The sequence below is a fragment of the Atractosteus spatula genome, chromosome 9 (genome assembly GCF_055471065.1).
Source record: "Atractosteus spatula isolate fAtrSpa1 chromosome 9, fAtrSpa1.hap1, whole genome shotgun sequence".
Classification (NCBI taxonomy): domain Eukaryota; kingdom Metazoa; phylum Chordata; class Actinopteri; order Semionotiformes; family Lepisosteidae; genus Atractosteus; species Atractosteus spatula.
In genome coordinates, this window is record NC_142714.1 from 12,028,070 (window position 1) to 12,047,532 (window position 19,463).

The 19,463-nt window shown below is 40.1% G+C and overlaps 1 protein-coding gene across 1 annotated transcript; it reads right to left on the bottom strand.

Annotated features, from left to right (window-relative positions):
• Positions 1–3,835: 3,835 nt before the first annotated feature.
• On the bottom strand, positions 3,836–19,456 carry yy1a (YY1 transcription factor a). The gene is made up of 5 exons (XM_088925271.1): positions 16,249–19,456; positions 10,390–10,552; positions 7,920–7,980; positions 5,673–5,831; positions 3,836–4,955 (listed from the first exon to the last, which is right to left on the bottom strand). Exons 1-5 carry the CDS (start codon positions 16,790–16,792, stop codon positions 4,773–4,775), a joined length of 1,110 nt encoding a protein of 369 aa, XP_088781397.1. The 5' UTR covers positions 16,793–19,456; the 3' UTR covers positions 3,836–4,772.
• Between the last annotated feature and the right edge of the window lie 7 nt (positions 19,457–19,463).

The window sequence follows — 19,463 nt, forward strand, 5'->3', positions numbered from 1 at the left end:
ATAGAACAGCTATGAGGCAGCTGTACTGTCTTTCAACTTGCTGTTCTCCTGTTGGTTTGAAACCTCGCTGCTACAGAACATTTTAAGCACTGTTGAGAGTCATTCAATTAACAAGTATGCATGTTTCTTACTATTCGAAGGCATTTCAGTATTTTTATAGGATATTAAAAATATGCCACAGTTAATGAGCAAGCACTGTCAAGTTCTACATTGCACATCAATAGTGAATTGTGATGCAGTTCAAAAGAGCTTTCTCGAGCAAACCTGAGAAAATAAGCAGCCTGGTGTGACGTACAAAGCTTAAAAAAATACCAAATTTATCAAGATTCCTGTACTCTATTATAAAACCACAGAACAATCACTTAAATTTCTGGAACCCTCTCCCCTATACTCATACCAGGTAAATAATGAATAACTAATCCAGTCCTAAAGATGAGAATTAAACTACAATTCAGAGGGCAGGATAAAAGCAGTGATTTGTTATCTTCAACGTAGCAGGTGTAATCCAAAATAATTGGGAGACTGATACATAAAAAACTGATAGCAGAGACAGATCTGAAACAATAATGTGTAAAAGTAGGTTAAGAAATCAACTCGAAAATGATAGCCTTTGGATTATTTGTCATGTATAAAGTCCAGCGCAGGCGAGACTGTAGGTAAGAGCAACGATTCCCATCCATTTGGCCATAACTTTTGCAGTTCTGGCAATTGTGTAGTTTGCTTAAAGCGGCAGTGGCCTCTAGCGGCAGGAAAGGGAGGCACTACTTCACAGTTCAGTACTGCACTGAGACCTGTTCAGGCTATCGGCCTTTTTACATTCGAGATTATGACCTAAAAACATAAAGAAATACATTACTTTACCTTATTTTAAATCCACACAGCACAAAGCATTCATTTTATTTATACAAGAAAATCTGATCATAGGCTCCCACATTTCTGACGTACTGTATGGCTTGTGCAAAACAAAAATCCAAGTCCCAATCAGTGGATAAAAAAACAAACACAAAAATACATGACACACCAATGATCATACAGGACAAAAACATACTGAGAGCAAGATTACATTCTCTCACACACATACTATGTATAAACAAAAATGTAACCTCCCTACTGAGTCTTGCATCATTCTAACCTAAACGTAATTTGACTCGAGCAAAAGAATCCAGTCCAATGCCAGTTTAATGCCTGCTTGCTGTCACACTGCTGTAATGAACATTCAGACACAGACTCCATAGGACATGGTCTTATCTCACAGGGGGTAGATGGGCTTCAGAGCTTGCAGTTACATTAAAACGGTACTTAAATGAGTCGAACAGTTCTACCACATTGTCAAGTAGTGTAACACCCCGTACCAAGCCTTCAGCCTTCCCACTCTCTCCCACACATGACCTTTTTGTGATAAAAAGCCAGGCACACACAGCATACGGTTATACAGCCAATACTAATACGCAAGTACCTTTATACCAACGCCCACACTTATCATTTGCTTACAGATTAAAGATTTTTATAGCCCCCTTGACATAGCCGCTTATCAATAATGGTGCCAGAGGAAAAAAAGACAGGGTTTTGCAATTGCTTTGGAGACCAGTCTCTTTACATTTTTGCATTCATCCAATCTTTTGTATTTAGATGGTGAGCTTCACTCCCCACTCAATGGACAGATAAAGGTACAAAGACTGGTAACGGTTGTTTCAACGTCAACCTAAAAAGCACAAGATCCCAACCCTTTTTTTCATGATTAGCACTGTCTTAAGCACTTTGCAAAGCAAGGTTACAACACAGCACAAGAAAAGTACAGCATGCTTGTCATAAAGCAGTCGCTATTCTCTGCAGATTTATTTCAGTTAGTGGTGCTATTTTAACACCACAGTGAATATTGGACAGAATTCTATGCATTTTAACCTTTTTGCACTTTCACAAGTTTTACAACTACAACACATACAAAGGCAGTCAAAAAGTATTACTGATCCAATAGAGCTCTGGAGCAGTCTGTGCCGTCTTGCAGACAGCAGTCTTGCTGATAATCCTAAATTCTGCAAGGGTCAGGAAGAAACCTCAGCATGAAAGAGCAGTTACAAGGTTATCAATGGTTAAGATGACTGAGTTTCAGAACTAAAGTTTAGAATCAACCAGTAAGTGAGCTTATTGGCACTCAAATGAAAAAAAAAGTTTCCCCCCCCAAATTGAAATTTGAAAAACACATATCGCTGACATTTAGAACCTTTGAAAGCATGTGCACAAAAATAAAATGCAGTGGTAATGTAGGGAGAGTAAGGAGTAACCTTCAAACTCATCGTGTTGTTGGAATGTGCTGGGACTATCTCTAGTAGAGCACAGTTTAAGTATCTGAAAGAAAAAAACAATGGGATAGCAATTGGGTTTAGACCAGGCTTATCCTTGCAAAGAGGGAGGCTCATTTCAGACAACCACTGCTCCACACAGGTCAGCAAAGTAGTGCAGGTAGTCAGGACTGAGGGGATTCTGCTGTCCACATTAGGCTGCTGATGATGAAGTGTTCATTTGTAGTTTCAGGGTTCCGATGCAGCTGGAAACCAGTCTTAAGTTTCAAGAAGTTAGTTTCAGCATATCATTTTATCTGTCAAGGCAAAAGCAAACTTCTGAACCTTAATGCTAAAGAGGAAAAAAGTCAGGAGAGAATATCAGCATAAATAATAATAACTCCTGTGCAGACCTTTTGTATACATTAAAGATGCATGCTGAGGGCTGGCAGGAATCACACCTGCCTCAAGTTCACCTCCAAAAACCACTGAACTCTGAGAAGCAGAAGGTGGATGATCTCAGCATCCACTGCAGGCTGACAGTATAACTGGAAGACAATTGGGATTGGCATCAAGCAGAGAAAATACAGTACATCTGTAAAATGGAGCCTTGCTGTATTTCAATGTTACCCTGAATGAATAATGGATATTAATGCTAAGATGAGAGGCAGATTGGTGGGTCCCGTTACCCCTCAGTGTTGACTTGGCTTTTTCTGACAATTACAAATTTTTTAAATGAGACTTAGCTACTTCAGCTAATGCCTGCGTTCCTTTAGCTTTCAGCCTAACCCTAACCCAACATTTCAAGCTGTGCATCTTGTTTGGTTTAATCCACTGAGGTCTTGTAAGGGCGACTGACCCATTGATGCTTGGCAGGATTGGAGTAGTTATAAAGCACATCCATCTTCAACAAATGTTAAACAGTCAACAGAGAAAGAGGAAGAACTTAGTGCATGGTTGCAAGACACTCAGTCCACAGTCACAGAAATTAGCTGTTTTAATTAGGCACAAGATCCACAGGGATGCTAATCAGGAAACTTAACCACAGCAGGTTTTCTCATTACACCCCTTCGGTCACCATTGTAATCTCTGTAACCCTATTCTCCAAGGCAGACCACTCATTCCTTAGTGCTCTGCCTTTTCTTTACATCTATAAAACCTGTCCTTGTTGTTTCCAAAAATCTGCTGAACCACACAAACATAACTAATGCTTAAATTAGGCAAGAGTGGGATCTGTAACAAAGGAGGACAGGAAAGCACTCATTGTAACACTTCTGACAACAAGTGGGCTCACTCTCTTCAACAAAGATGCTACTGAACTGAGATACTGCAGCTTTCAGAAACCTTTCATATGCTATTAGGCTTCTTTTTGCAGCCACATTGAGACAGTCCTCATGTTAAAAACAATACATTCAGGAACACCACAACATGGACCATTTCAGAGGAAATGCGATTAGTAGCAGACAAGCAAATTGATTCTCCATCCACAACATCAGACTCATTTTCTAGCCTGTACAACTCCTAACATTCTTAAAAATTAAATTTCTACTAAGTGCTTGCTTTGGGACCACCATTTTATTGTTGGCCTCATTAAGTACATGGGATGTACATATTAACAGGAATTAAAGGTTGACGCCTGTACAATACATTCTACAAATGCAACCGAGCACCACGTTTTTTTATGTGTTTGTGTAACGTATCTGAGACAGGCTTTGAAGTGAAGTACATTAGACAATTTAGCAACTGGCAGTACATGTCAGGAAAAATAAAGTAAATGTTGTGACTAAAATGGTTTTAATTGATTAACACTATTTAAATCACATTGCTATTAGAGTCTACATGATTTCAATACAGCTGTACGGTACAATTATACAAAATGAGTTAACAGTGAAGAATACAACCAAATTAAGGAGCAAAAAAAACTAACTTTTTACAGAAAAAAATACTTTTGAAGTATGCATGTAGTACAGTAACTGCCAATTCTCTTCCAAGAAGATCTATTACAAGCAGATTTCAATCTTCAGAAAAAAATCACACATAGCATTACGAAGCATATCCCAAAATAAGTGTACAATATGCACACTTGGAAAAATACAAAATTAAAAAGCAAATGGTTTTCTATGCAGACAAGTGAAAATTATACTTCTTTGATATGAAAATCAGTCCCAATTTTTCTCTTTAGCGCAGTTGTATAAAGAATAGTCTTTAAATGAAAGTCCGCGAGTGTGCCTTCCTGAATGGACCATTATTTACCAGTTGGCTTTACAGAACACCACCGTGTTCTCAAATCAGTACTAAAGGTGATAAACTGTTTAGCTTCATCCTTAAAGTTTTTTTTCCTTTTTCTCATCTCCTTACTTATCAAAAAGTCCGTTAAGTAATTTTCTTTTAAAACTTTTTTTTCCTAGAAACAATATACAAAGGGTATTTCAACGAACATTTGCGTTAAGATGCCATCGTGTGGAGGATTGGCTGGGAGGCGTCTCCGCACTTTTACTGGTTGTTTTTGGCTTTAGCGTGTGTTAGGATGTGAGACTTCAGGTTGGTGGACTGAGCAAACTTCTTATTGCAGCCGTCGAAGGGGCAGACGTAGGGGCGGTCTCCGGTGTGAATCCGCACATGAGTGCGCAAGTTAAAGTCCAGGGAGAACCGCTTCCCACAGCCCTCGAACGTACACTGCAGGGGGGAAAGAGAAGAAAACAGGCTCACGCTCTCCTGCGCTGCAATCGACTCAACGTTTAAATCCAACGACATTATGGCTTTATCTTCAATGCTGGAAACACAAACTGCTTGCGATAACCGGAGCATCAGTGCAACAGAACAGGGAAAACACAAAATACCTAAAGCTGTCAGTAAAAAGGACTGTAAAGGTTTTTAGTGTTAAATACTGGATTTCTGCAGAACAATGAAGAACTGTCATGTGGATTCAAATACACTTTAATTCCGGCTCCTAAATACTTACTGCAGATATGCAGTTGCATCTGTTCAAACACAGTATACTTCTGGGTTATCTCTACTACATTTTAATTATTCAGAAACTAGCCTATTGAACAACAGGTAAATCTGCGCCTTTTATAAAGCACTCAACCTTAAGGAAATAAAAAAAACAGTTCTCCTCTTCTTATTTTTGCAGCTTGCATATCCTGGTAAGACATGCCCAGCCAACAGGGAGAAGTAGTGCTTACACTCTGAACCCAGAATTCAAAGGGTGGGCACCTGCATTGCACCCTTGAGCAAAATACTTCATTCAATGTCTGCAAAATAGCCAGCTGTATAAATGGGAACAAATGTCAGCAACACATTTGGATTTGGATAAAAGTCTAAATGAATTAGTAATAATAATAATAATAATAATAATAATAATAATAATAATAATAATACAGGACAACACACCTGGAAAGGCTTCTCTCCAGTGTGAACAAGTTGATGTCTCTTCAGTTTGGAGCTTTCCACAAACGCCTTCCCACACTCCGCACAGACGTGAACTCGTGGCCCGTGAGTGTGCAAGTGCTTCCTCATGGCAGAGTTGTCCCTGAACATTTTTGTGCATCCCTGGGCAGAAGGAGACAACACAACTGCTTAGACCACACGAACCCAACCGATAGCGTTAACTAGCAGCAAGAGCAGCTGACAGGTAGGTATTAGATCATTTCAAGTTCAACACACCACAGATGAATAATGATTAAATGCTTGCAACTTAGCCAACTCCAGTAGTACACCTGTATGTTACCGACTATTAACATGTCAGAAGAAACTAAGAATTTACAAAGCTTAGTCAATCTTTGCCTGGTTACGTCCCGAGTTTTCAGTTCACCTAACAATACTTCACTGTTTTGCCATTATACCTCTTGTTCTTGGATTTAACTAGGAAGCAGTGAAACAAGGCCTGAACTACATCCTCAGCACTCCAAACCACTATCCTCCCCCTCAACTGCATCATGGATCTGAGCATTTAAGTTCCATTTAATGAATACCTAGGGAGGCCACGATTCCCAAGACAGGGAATGCAGAGGCTCTCAATGCAGTGCCAGTAGGCTTTTAGATGTAGTTCAGCTAAGTGGCATGTTTCAGCTGCTTAGAGGGGAGCAGATTAGAACCATCATCCAGGAAGCTTTAAGAGGGATTGTTCCAGTTTAGAGTAACAGATAAGCAAGAACTACGTTCTACAAAACCAAAAAAAAACTTCTAAACATCTAAGAACTACCTTCATATGATGCGGTTGTAAACAGAAAATCAGATATATGTGTCAGAATTTTATTTCCCAAATACTGTCCCAGGAAATGGCCTGATTTGCAAGGTATAAAATCCCTATTCAGATGGTAACAGTTGCTAAATATTCATATGATGCCTCCAATAAAAAGACACAAAAAGGGAGGATAAAAAAAGAAGGATATGCTCCTAGGGACAGACTCTCCTCAGGAGATGTCACAGGCACACACTGCAGAACACAGGCTTAAGTACAGCTGGAAAGTGCCAGCAAACTTGTACTCCAAGTGCTGAAGTGAATGAAGCCCACCAGCAGTAAAAAAGTACCTATAAAAGCCTTTGTCCCCGAAACATGAAGATAGAGAATTTTTGATTACTAAAACAGCAAAATGAGATGTGACTCTGAAATCTTTCCAATGAATGCCAAATCTTAGTTTACTGTGTAATGAAGGAGCCAAAACATTATCAAGTAGTCTCTGGTTGTGATCTTGCCATACAGACTTCAAGATCTTTCTTTATGTGCATGCTAAGATATAGCAATGTCAGGGTTAAACCAAATAGACAACTAATACCAGCTGAAAAACTTTTACAAGCCAATACACGCACTTCTCAGGAACACAGATTCTTTCACTGAAAGGTGGAAACATACAAAAATATGTCTAAACTGTAATCCAGAGTTTGACAAATGATTTAATATGTCAGCTCCACTCTAAGAGGGATGTTTTGCTCTGCTTTCTGCCACACACACTCACAGCCAGTGAATTGTAGCCAGTGGAAGATTATGGAGACCAGGAGATTGGAAATGTTTCTTGTCTGAGAAGCTCCTCAGTAATTCATTTCTACTAAATAAATTACAAAGGTAAATAAAATCACAAAGGCACCAGCAGCAAGTCTTGGCAAATGGCTCTAAAGTGTTTGTTATGGCTGTTCCCATTACCGAGACCTGTGTGAGCTGTTTCTTAGTAAATCCTCAAGCACAGAGAAAACTCAGATGACAAGATTATGGTTTAAACCATAAGAACCTGAAATCAGTAAATGGACAGAAACAATTAGTGAATTTTATGAAATGGAATTGATAACGCATAGAATAAGGAATCAGAATAAGCTTTTTGAAGATAGATGGGAGAAAATTAGAAGGATTAATATTGGGTGAAGCGATATTTTTTAATAATGAAAGATAAAGGTAATAATACGTCAATTTCCCTACGGGATTAATAAAGTATTACCTATCTAATTGTTTAATCATAGAGAAATATATCTACACCTTTTCAGCAGTACTCTGCTTTTTTGGGGCAAGGGGGTTGTGGGGCAAAAGAGGATCTTTTTTGTGTGTGTATTCTATTTTATAACTTTACTATTTATTATTTATAGGATAATTGTGGAAAATATTGGACGACAATAAAATGAACATAAAAAAGCACAGAGAAAACTCACTTTGTGGGGACAGGCTATCGTCCTGGGGGCGTCATCTTCCTTTATTTTTCGTGGCTTCATCCTGCAAGGTAAAACAAGGCCTTCTGTAGGTGTGGCATTGACACCCACTTCAAATACATTCAGTTAAGACCTATTCTTTGTAATACCACTTCCGATAGTCTTTTTCGCCTAAAGAAAGCCAAAAGATTTTCTTCCTTCTTTTTACTTTTCACCAGAGGGATTAACCTCTGCTTGCACAGCTCTGCAAGTGAACCTAAGTTTGCGCTGTTGATTCATATACGGTTTCCAGAAGGGTGGCATGTAGAACTGCTAGTTTTCACATTAAGCCCATGAGAAAAATCAAAGAACCGGCAACAGATTAAACCTATTGCACAACTAATAAATATTTAATCCCGGCATGAAATTACAAAACCATACAAAATGCATGTTTCCATTTTCTAAACAAAATATCCAATCCAGGGTCACGGGAAAGCTGGAGCCCATCCCAGCAAGCATCATGGATGGGACACCTAATAAAACTAGAAATATGGTATACTTTAGACTGATAAGCAAATCGCAAAGTGAATTTGCACTAAAGCCTTAAATTAGATTAATGTGTCTTCTTATAATGTATAGTAGTAATCTGCAATACCCAAAACAACACAAGATGCAAGTGTGTGTGGAAAATCAGTTCCAAACCAATTTTCACAGTGTTTCAAACTGATACACCCCAAGATGTTCTAACAAGAACCTTCATTTCCATTAAGATGTAATTTATCAAGTGCTTCAAAAAATGCAGTTCTTTCAATAGAAGCTTAAAAGGAAATGGGGAAAACAAACCCTTCAAAATAACATTCTTTTAACAATGCAGGTTTAAACAAAAGACAAGTCAAAGCAAGTTAACACAAATGGATTATGCCCAAGCCTACAAAGCAGATATACACTTTCTTCCTACTCGGCTTTCCTTAGAAACATCAGAATTATGGTATGAATCACTTCTTTGCAGGTAAACACCAATGTTATTTTGTGGTTTATGCCTCTATTGCCACCGCTGGAGGAAAGCAATAGCAGACTCCAAGCTCACCTATACTACTTCTGGTTTACTGCTCACTGAGTCTCTGGCCACTGAAATGATCATGTGAGTTCCCGCAAACAAGACCCCCATACTGAAGACAAAGGTATTGCACTTTATAGATCTACACACAAACATTGGAGAGCATGCTGCACTGTGTATTGCTCAAATGGCTCTTTCTGCAAGGAACACAGGTGGATCAGCGACTGACTATTAAAACCAGTATTCCCCTCCTCCCTCCAAATCCTTTGGTTGTCTTTTCTTATCTTCTGTGAAACCAGGTGGGTTGTTTTCAAGGAAAAGGAAGCCTTAACCTCACTATTAAACAAGATCTAACAGATACAAAAGCTGCTGATCCACAGTTGGAGACCTCAGAAATAACACTCTTCTCACAATTCAGACACAACATGGCAGCATTTAATATGCACAGGAGGTGATAAAATACTGCCACCACTAGAATAACATTGCTGCTTATTATTGCTGAATAAAATATAGGTGTTTTTATCATTAAAAAATAAATCTTAAGTAGACTGTAACCCTTTTATTATATACCATACCAATCATAAGCTTGTTTCCTTTATCTTAATATTGTGATGAAAATGTCCTCAGCTTAATATTAAAACCTCCAGAGCTTAGACCACTGAGCTCAGTCAATTCACAATCTTTCATTTGGATTAGCTTTACTAGATATTACTGTGCAACCTGATACTGCACTGTATAATGTTTTACAGTTTACGGTCAATCATGTCCAGGGAACTATAACTGCAAGTCATTGCAAAGCATCAGTGAATCTGCAATACAGGACACTGCTCTGACCACATGCTAGAATGCTAGAAAACTAACATCCACCTTTGCTATATGTTACTTTGCAATTCTGGGACCGAAAAATAACAAAAAAAATAATATCCCCACCTAAAGTATGTACCTCTTATTTTTGTCTAAAGGGTAAGTCATTAATTTCAGTGTTTACTGTTGCTGTAAATCTTCAATTCATTTGATTTGACACCCAAATCTTCAATTCATTTGATTTGACACCCAACGGTATAAACAAATTCATGAAGCTACTATGAATGAATCATCTGAAGGCTACTTCTCCATGCTCACTTCACATTACACACTAGCACAGGACTCTGGAGACCCCAAGCAAAACCCAAGAGAAAGAAACAAACCCCTGATCTCTGAACAGACCTCTAATCTAACAGATAACCACAATAAGCCACGTGCAATTGGTGCAAATGTATTTTTTACAGAATGTAAATTCCGTTTCTGTAACAAAAAAAATCAGATACTCCGAGGTATGTTTTTCGTGAGAACAGCAAGATAAAAAGAAGGAAGTGCAAATCCCAGCTGGCACCAGTGAGGGCTAGATCACGCAGAGGTGCAGCGAGGCCGCACGCGGAGCACTGATGCTCGGTTTACCTGGCGAACTCCGCTAGCTGCTTGGGGTCCGAGAGGTCGATCCCGGGGATGCCTCCAGGAGGAAGTTTCTTCCCAGTCATGTACTCGGAATAATCCGGAGGGGAGTTCTCTCCGATGATTTGCTCCTCCACCACTGTCTCATGATCAATATCCTTTTTGTCATCTGCAACAGAGCACCAGAAGCGCAGCTTTAACACCTACATTCTTCTTGTTGTTCCAGGGCTGCATTCCTGCCCGATGAGAAACCGTGTACTTTTTAATGCGGTAAATTGTTGTCCAAAGAATTGAAATTTAGATCAGCTGACGTTTCAAGAGAAGCCAGTGTCACATAGACATGAACATAAAAATATACAGACTGCACAGTAGAAGTCTTACGAGACAGTACACATCTAAAAACTATTGCTAGGCTTGATTCAGTGTGTACTAAACTTGCAAGGACTATAGATGAAAACAATCAAAATTAATGTTAATTTAGAATATTAAATGTAAACCAGAAGATGGTAATTCTTTGGCAAATAAATCCTTAAAGAACAGAAGTATTCCTTAAGGAATATCTCTCGAAAAAGGTTGGCCCGATGCAATTTTAACAAATTTAATTTTAAGGGATACTGAACATTCCTTTCTCACTGTATCCCCTAAATTAAATTCTCAGTGTAGATATGAGGTTTATCAAGAAACAAGATGCAAACAAAAAAAAAGGTTGCTATTTCATACTATAGATTCAAGACACCAATGAAGCTCACAGAGGTTCTAGTAATTAAAACTCAAGCCCAAAACACTCAAGACAAAAAAATTAATTACACTACTCATTACTAATGTTATTGGTCTTCTACATAAGAGCACATTTGTTTCCGTTTGTGGCTATCTTATCTGAGAAGTTATTAACCATATTAGTAACAGTAGCCACATTTGGAACTAATCCACTTCCAGGAGAACAGATTGAAGGGAGAATCTTCTAGTTCATAAAGGTCATCACAGAAAAAAGAACCATCTTTGTGCTGGTGACACAGACCTACAGACACAAAGGCAGAATCTTTAAGGCTGGCTCATCAAACTGCATGGATCTTTTTTAAAACTTTGTTTTAATACACCTTGGCTATATCAATCAGTTTACCTATCAATGTAGATACAGAACACCTGGCTCCCTAGGCTAGAGTTGGACTAGATCTGGGAACAGTTAAGCAAACAATGCTTTTAATTAATCTTCTATTGTACTTGTGTTTACTATTATGACATCTGATAATAAATTGCCCATCTTAAGAGATGTTTATAAAAGTGTCATACAAAAAACTGTACTTAGTTATTTTCTTAACATGTCAAATTTAAAATTATACAATCATTCCAATGTTTATGTATAAAAAATTACCAACATGCATTCATTTAAGTTTTTTTTGTTGATTTTTACTGTTCACAAATCCCCCTGAACATCCCAACTATAATTAAATATATGATGTTTAGCAGATAAGACAGGCTGTTATCACTGTTAAATGTCTGCACTTTATTTTCCTCATAAAATGGAAAACAATAAAAAACTGATTTGAATAGAAAAGGTCAAACCTTGTCTATACCCTGTTGGTCCTAGTTTGAGAGTGTAAGGCATGTAGTGGTTATCAGTCCATCCAGAGCAAACACCTGCTGTTTCTCACAGATAACCTGGAAACTCTTCAGCAATCTCTATTCTCTACCCGATATCCAGAACACCTGGCAGCCTCAGAAACCCACCCTGAGCCAAATCTCTCTGGTACAAGACATCAGTACACACAAGGCCTCCAGCAGGCAAAACTTTAAATACACATCATTTAATTTTAGAGACAGCTTATGCTTACTTCAACACTCCTTGCCTAAACTGCTGATTTCCATACATCGCCCCATGTTTAAGAAAACATGGGAGATTTCTCTTTGCAGTTCTTGCTTTCCACAGGTTCCTAGGAGCATTTAGGAGTGAGAATGGAGTTAGTACACTTACGGCAACTTCAGCCGATAACCATCAGACATTTAACCTCACAGGTACAAATTCAACTTAAACATTACTTGCAGAAAACGTTCCTTACCAATTCTTCCATTGCAGACTTGATAAACAGAATGGTATCTTCAAAACGCACTTAGGACACAAGGTTAAAAAAGTAAAAGGAGTTAAAAAGTAATGAAAGGCATATCAGTGCTTTCGCTACAGCGGAGTCATTATAGTTTTCTGGCCGACATCCAATACAACAGCTACATGTGAAAAGTCACAAGGCAAGATGCCAGCGAGAGCATTCAACTGCTCTGTGGTTAGTGCTTTGGACTGCTGGTTCACTCACACCACTAGAGGGAATATCTGGCTCTTTTTTCACACTGCACAGGCTAAGTTCAACATGGTCCTTCAATTCAGTGCTTCCCAAACTTTTCTGCTTTAAAGTATACTTTAACGTTCCAAACATCTTTACACAAAGGGTTGTGGAAGAATGTAAAACGCTACCCAGCCATGCTACTTAAGTAGCTACTAACTACCAAACCAGCCAAATGGCCTCCAATTTGTATGTCAACTCTTCTGATCCGAAAAAAACATGCACTGCCAACTTACTGACCTAGTAAGCAGGACTGAGGCACACATACTGCAGACTAGATTCCACACACGAGCTCGAGAAAATCCTGTAACTTTCACCACTCCAGCCTAAAAAATTCTTATGACAAATCTTTTAAGCTGTGGTGCAGTACCTTGGATCATGATCTGAAAATTTAGTGTCAGCATTTTTCACTATTTACTGTGCTTGCATTTACTTATGAGATTGCTCAACGAATTTAGCATTTGCATAAGACATCAAAAGGACATACAGCCTGCTCTGGCAGAACCATACTATTAATAGGCTGACGGTGAGAACCATGGTGTAGCATGGAAAGTTTAAGGTGCCTTCCTCAGTAAACAGAAACTGACCACTGATTACCCACGCAATACTTCAGCTCTGTAATTGTTATGCTATCAGAATACATATTAAGTCGTTCAATAAAATGTTTTAATGTTTTCCCTACAGACTCTTACAGCTCTCCGAACAGAAATGGGAATTCCCTTTTAAGAATTAACTCAAATATATAGCTACATCGAATGAACACCCCAAGTCCTTGCGTACTATTTTGGATCACCTGTGCCTGACCTCTCTCTCCCCTCATCAGCTCCCAAACATCTGAGCACTAACCTGCTATACAAGACTAGTGTGGAGCACCGTGTATGGAAAACAGATTAGAAGCCAGGAATGACAGCCCTGCCCCAGTCACGTCACATTTAGCTGAAGGACTCCACAGCAGACCCACACGCCTGCACAGAAGCACAGCTTTGCAACGTGACAGGTTCAGAGCTTGCAATTTCTTAGACAACATTGCTCCTGCTACCAGTCTCTTTTAAGCCATCATTACTGTGAAACAAATGATTATCTTGTACCTCTCAACAAAGTCTAGCAATTACACATCCGAATTCTACCTCAGCTAGCATATTTCCAGTCTTACAGAATCTATTACCATACGCCTTATTCAATCCACACTGCCACAGGCAATTTTAAATGGGTTTTACTCCCAATCCTCCTGTTTATAAAGCTCCTTGGAGAACAATGTAAAAAAAAAACTATACCAGCGTTTCGTGCTGTATATTCAAGGCAGGTAATTGTATTCCGTTTCATTCATCTGCATCATATCGCAAGGTGCACATAAATAAATCGATTTTTTTTCCATTCCGTTGCTTGACGCTTTGCATAACAATTTGCCTTTTAACCCTACCTGCTAAAAGCCGGAAGAAAAGAGCTCTGCTTCCACTGTTGCACACTGACAGTCGCCACATAATCACAAATCCGGCTGCATGGACAGCGAGCAGAGGAGAAAGAAGGCACTCTCATACAGAAAAGTATGTTTCTTTCCCAGTCTGGAGTTTCTGAATTTTTGTGACAAACTAGAACGTCACTGACATTCTAAGTCCTTTCAAAATATATAACCGGAAAACTACAGGTATCAGCAGAACTAACTGGAGCATGAATGAATGAAACCACCAGGCACTGACTGAATTATTAAAGAGACACACGGAACTCTATTCTTGAGTGATAGTTTCACCTTACAACAGCGGTTTACTTGAAGCGTCGGTTATACATGTATAAAGGAAAATGGATATTATTTATTAAGTGCAGAATAATAAAAAAACATGCAGTGTTTAAGACACTAACAACCAGGCCAGCATGGAGGGTTAGTATTTTGGACACTTCAGCTGTTGCTCGGTTCCTCTGGAACTTTTTTGAAAAGGACACTTAAGAAAACGAAGGGTGCAGACTGCATTGCCTGACCTGTCAAAGCAAACCGAAACAAATGCATTAAACCATGCCTTTTCAACGCAAATTAAAGGTACCGCACGGAGACCTAAATGACTACACTTTCATAATACATTTAATTTTTTAAAAAGTACCTTAATTCGCCCATCTATAAATCAAATTATGACACGGAAAATATTGAAACTAGGACTATGCATTGATTATTTTAAAAAATCACGAATGCCTGGAATACTCAAGTTTCACGATTCTGCAAAGCTCGTCATCAAGCCTTTGAACGAACTAAATATAACCACCCCACAGTAAAAAACAGTGATCGTCTGCAGCTTTTACAAAACGTAATGCCATTTTTTAATCAGTGAATTTATTTGGGAGCTACGTTTTACCAGAGAGCCATATTTGGAGTTTCTCATATCAGTAGTTGTTTCCAAACATCGTGCACCACCAGGGTCACAGAGTCTTCACATAACTGTAAAAATATATTTTTAAATACCCATCTGCTCGCCTGAGCAACGGTGCAAAGCTGTATGTTTGCATTTTCGGCAAACTGTCCTAAAATGCGGCTTAACATCACACACGACCTCTAAAAACACCCATGGCTTTTCTCGAGTACCTCTCCTATATACCAGGACATAAAACCAACACGACGTATTCCATTTGCATCCTAAATAAAAACTGAATACCACCAAGCGCATGCTTTTCATCGACACACGGACACATGAAACCTATCTAGAGCGGTCTCATCGCTCAACCATACGTCAATCTTAAAATCAGCTGCTAGACTTCGACACAGTTAGCTCCACTTCAGGAATAAAGGAGACAAAGTGCATTCGTGTGATACTCGATTTCAGAAGTGCGCTGAATTCGATTAACTGCGTGTATTTTGCTCTCAAAGTGTGATGTGAAATAACATCGGAGCTCTGCCTAACTGACATCTGCTCCAACGAATAGGCAGCTGTAACTAGCTAATTTAACCAAGCGCCTTTGCAATAAGTTATTCCCTCAAAACCCACTGCCAGATTTCGACATTTTCTAACTTTAATGCACCTCAGATTTAATGCGAGCCAACTGCTGCCCCCAAACCGCACATCAGTCAAGCAGCTTTCATGCACGGGCCGACGCCTGACGGAGCGCTCAGCGAAGCGGCTCGCTCGCAGTCCGACGCTCCCCCTCCCCCTCCCGCGTCTGCCTGTATCCTGTGAGTGTAACTGCGCCATTGCGGCCTACTCCCAGAGCCAGCAGCAGCGCGCTCGCTCCCGCACCCGCCGCCATCTTCCCCCGGCCGCACCAACGCCATTTTTTCGGGCCGCCATACTGGACCGGGGGAACATGGCGGCGCCCATCAACACATAAAAAACATGGCTTCCCTTCAAAACAAAAACATTTCAACCGGGCTCCATTCAAGCCTGGACTCGGAACTTAGAAAAACACTCCAGACACCGGGTTATACAACGGCGCGAAAAGCTGGGCTGCCAGAGGAGGACAACGCCCTTGCAAGGCCCGCTTTGTTAGGAATGAGGGGAGAACAATGCAGAGAGGAAAGCGGCCGCTGTTTTCAATCAAATCACACACTTACCAGAAGCCCACATCGTGACTGAAAACTCCCCTTCCAGAGTCTTTATTTGGACTTGCTTCTGCTCCCATTTTCTGCCGCTGGCCTCGGCCGCACTCAGGTAGCTCTTTTTACCCGCTTTCTTCCCGCTGCCGCCTCCCCCTTTCTTCATCCGCCCCGCCGAAGAGGAGCTACTCTTCCCGGCTACAGTCACCAGAGTCTGCTCGATGTACTCCTCCTCGGCAGCCGGGGCCGGGACTGGGATGAGGATTTGGTCCTCGAAGCCGTCATCCGCCCGGAGGTCCGAGTCGTCCCCGCCGACCACCTCCTCCCGGGTCTGCACTAAGATCACCTCTTGGTGGTGGTGAACCTGGCTCGGATCGTCTGTAACCAGCGGCTGCAGGGCGATCATGGGCTGGTGGTGCTCGTCGTCATCGTCCCCCCCGACCACCGTGGTCTCGATAGTCTCCACAGGGATGGTCTCCACTTCGATTTCGTGGAGCTCGACTATCTCGGCTGGCATCTCCGAGCCATCGGTTTCAATGTAGAGGGTATCGCCCGATGCCATATTGGATTCCCCCGGATTGCTCTCACACTCGCTCTGTTCTGTTGCCGATGTAACCCCCCCCCCTGCTCCGGTCTCCTTTCCCTTCCTCCTTCTTCGACAACACAAATAACTCAACTCCGGCCCACACCAACTCCCGTCGCCACACTGCTCACTTTCACAGTCTCGCGAGACGTGCGGCGCTCCAGGCCTGCGGCGGCTGCAGCGGGCGAGCAGGCAACTTCTTTCGGCACTTTGTGCTCTTTCAGGCGGTTTTATTATCGATGTCGTTCTTATTTTTTGTTTTCCCCCCCCCCCTCCGAAATCGACGGGACGATGCAGCTGCGCGTTTGTGGGATTTTAGAAGGAACGGTGGTTTTGTTTTTATTTTTTAATGGCGTTCGTTTTGTTCGTGATTTAGGGTGCCGGCGTCGCGATGTGCGGTACTTAATAATAATAATAATAATAATAATAATACCGAAAAAAACCATGAATAGATTATTTGCAGTTGGCTTTCAGTATGGACCTGTTTGTTGTAGTTGATCGAAAGATGGAATGTGTTGGTAGGATGTTAATGTGGCGCCTGGCGTACACATACAAACAGCCGGACGAGCTACATGAACCGAATGGCCTCCTCTTGTTTGTAGGTTTCTTACGTTCAGATGTATACGTAGTTAACGTCGGCAACAGAGTTACTTCATTTTAGTAAAGGTGTAGTGAAAAATCTACGTATTTTGATAGGGATTAGTATGTCTTGGCTTTTGTGCAGCTGCGCTGATACTGGGTTATATGGACAGTTGTACTTGTTCGCTCGCTCTCCCCGCTTGTCAGGATACAGCTGTAAGGTACGTTTCAGTACAATAACATCACTTTATGAACCCTATACAATTTCTTGCATTAGTAATGAAACAAGGAGCGCAGGTGAACTTGTATTGCTAAAAGGTTTGCTGTTGTTTGTTTTTTTACGACAAATTGATGTGGGAATCTTTAATAAACTAAAAGAAAGTGGTACATTCTCTTGTTTTCTTTTTGCCAACTGCTCTGCAGAAGGTTAATTGAAATGCAAAAAAAAACCCAGAAAGGTACCTGAGGATTTTGAGTTTCGGTAAGTTGTGTAGTTCTAACCGGGGGGAAATGTGTTACTGTAGCACAGAAACAAAGTAGTGTATTTTGTAAGTGATCACAAAATGAACAATGTTCTAATTGTGTTCTTATGAGCAAGCACAGGTGTCCCCCAACTTAATTTATCTTACGTGATTTTAATTATTAAGATTACAAAAAATCTTCGACCACACAAATTACATGTATTCTCAAACTGTGCAGAAAGACGTTATGGTCGCTTCAATAATTAAAATATCCCCGTGACTTGTCAGCAATAACATTTCTTAACTTTTAGTATTTCGTAAGCTATTTTTCTTCTGCATTGCTCTTCCTCTTCCCCAGAGAATATTCAGGTTTATCCATTTCACTGCTAAAAGGGGTCTGGGTTTCCAAGACTTAGATTCCTGTCTTTTTAATGACTGTAACTGATTTTTAGTTTAGCCACGTTCTCAGAGTTGTGTGAAAAGACACCCAAAGCGTGCGAGTGTGGATCAATTATTTGCGGTTCAGTACGATATTCAAGTAGCCGTCATCATATTACATGATCTGCGTTAACACATTGTGTATATAAAACTATTTGTACCTGAAAACAATCGGAAGTGTGCGACGCTATGATTCGAAAGAGTGAAAAACGTGTTGTAAGTGACGTCTGTGTTTACAATGGTAACGGTGGTCACCGGTTAGACTCTGTAACTCGACGTTTATACTCCGTTTCCTGGCAACCGCTTCAGTGATTCCATCCAAGATAACAAACCGCAATTAGTAAAACACACGCCTGTATGAACTGTCTGTTGCTGAGAGTTCTGGAAGCTTTCTTCGGTTGCAGCAGGTGTTCTTCACTGTAAATCCATGACACCTTGTGTGCATTTGCCAGTGCTGTCCACTGGGGGGGTCACCATAAAATTGCCATTTATTTTATACCATGTGCGCTATTGGAAGTACAGTATGCATAAGATAGATAAGACTTTATTAATCCCGTAGGGAAATTTATGTGTTACAGCAGTCTAGTCCAAGACAAGCAAAAACAGACATCAGAATAGTTATAAAACGAAAGACAACAAAATAAGTATAAAATAAATACATAAGTGTGTGCAAAATGTGATGATCATAGCCACTGTAAAAACAATAAAATATGTGCAAAATGGGCATAGGATTATACAGAGTGATTGTCCAAAAAGTACAATAGAGCAAACATGCTGTCCATAGACGAGCAAATGAAGGGCTAACAGTCCTAGCCTAGGGCAGCGTTATACACCCTGACAACCGCAGGGAGGAAAAATAAAATAGTTTCTGAAGCAAATTATCCCCTGTGTTGTTAAAAGACGCTTATATTGGTAAATTCAGGAAGATATGTTCTAAAATTAAAATGGTGTAAAGTGGCTTCTTCCGTATGCAATGCGATAAATTATTTGATACAAAGTTTGTCGTCATATGTGGTATTTCGAAACGTTTATAATCTCCCAGAATAGCTTCAATGGTATCCTCTGTTAGTGCCTTAAAAAAATTACATTCAGTTACATTCATTTTTGTAATATGTTGAACAAAATTGAAAGCTTCAGGCTTTGTACTGAATTAATAAACACTTTCAATAAAT

Coding starts and splice junctions, on each gene's coding strand:
- yy1a (XM_088925271.1), bottom strand. CDS start 16,792: ATGGCATCGGGCGATACCCTCTACATTGAAACCGATGGCTCGGAGATG. Junction 7,981..10,389: donor CAGCTAGCGGAGTTCGCCAG/GTAAACCGAGCA, acceptor TTTACCTTGCAG/GATGAAGCCACGAAAAATAA. Junction 4,956..5,672: donor CTGGAGAGAAGCCTTTCCAG/GTGTGTTGTCCT, acceptor TCCCCCCTGCAG/TGTACGTTCGAGGGCTGTGG.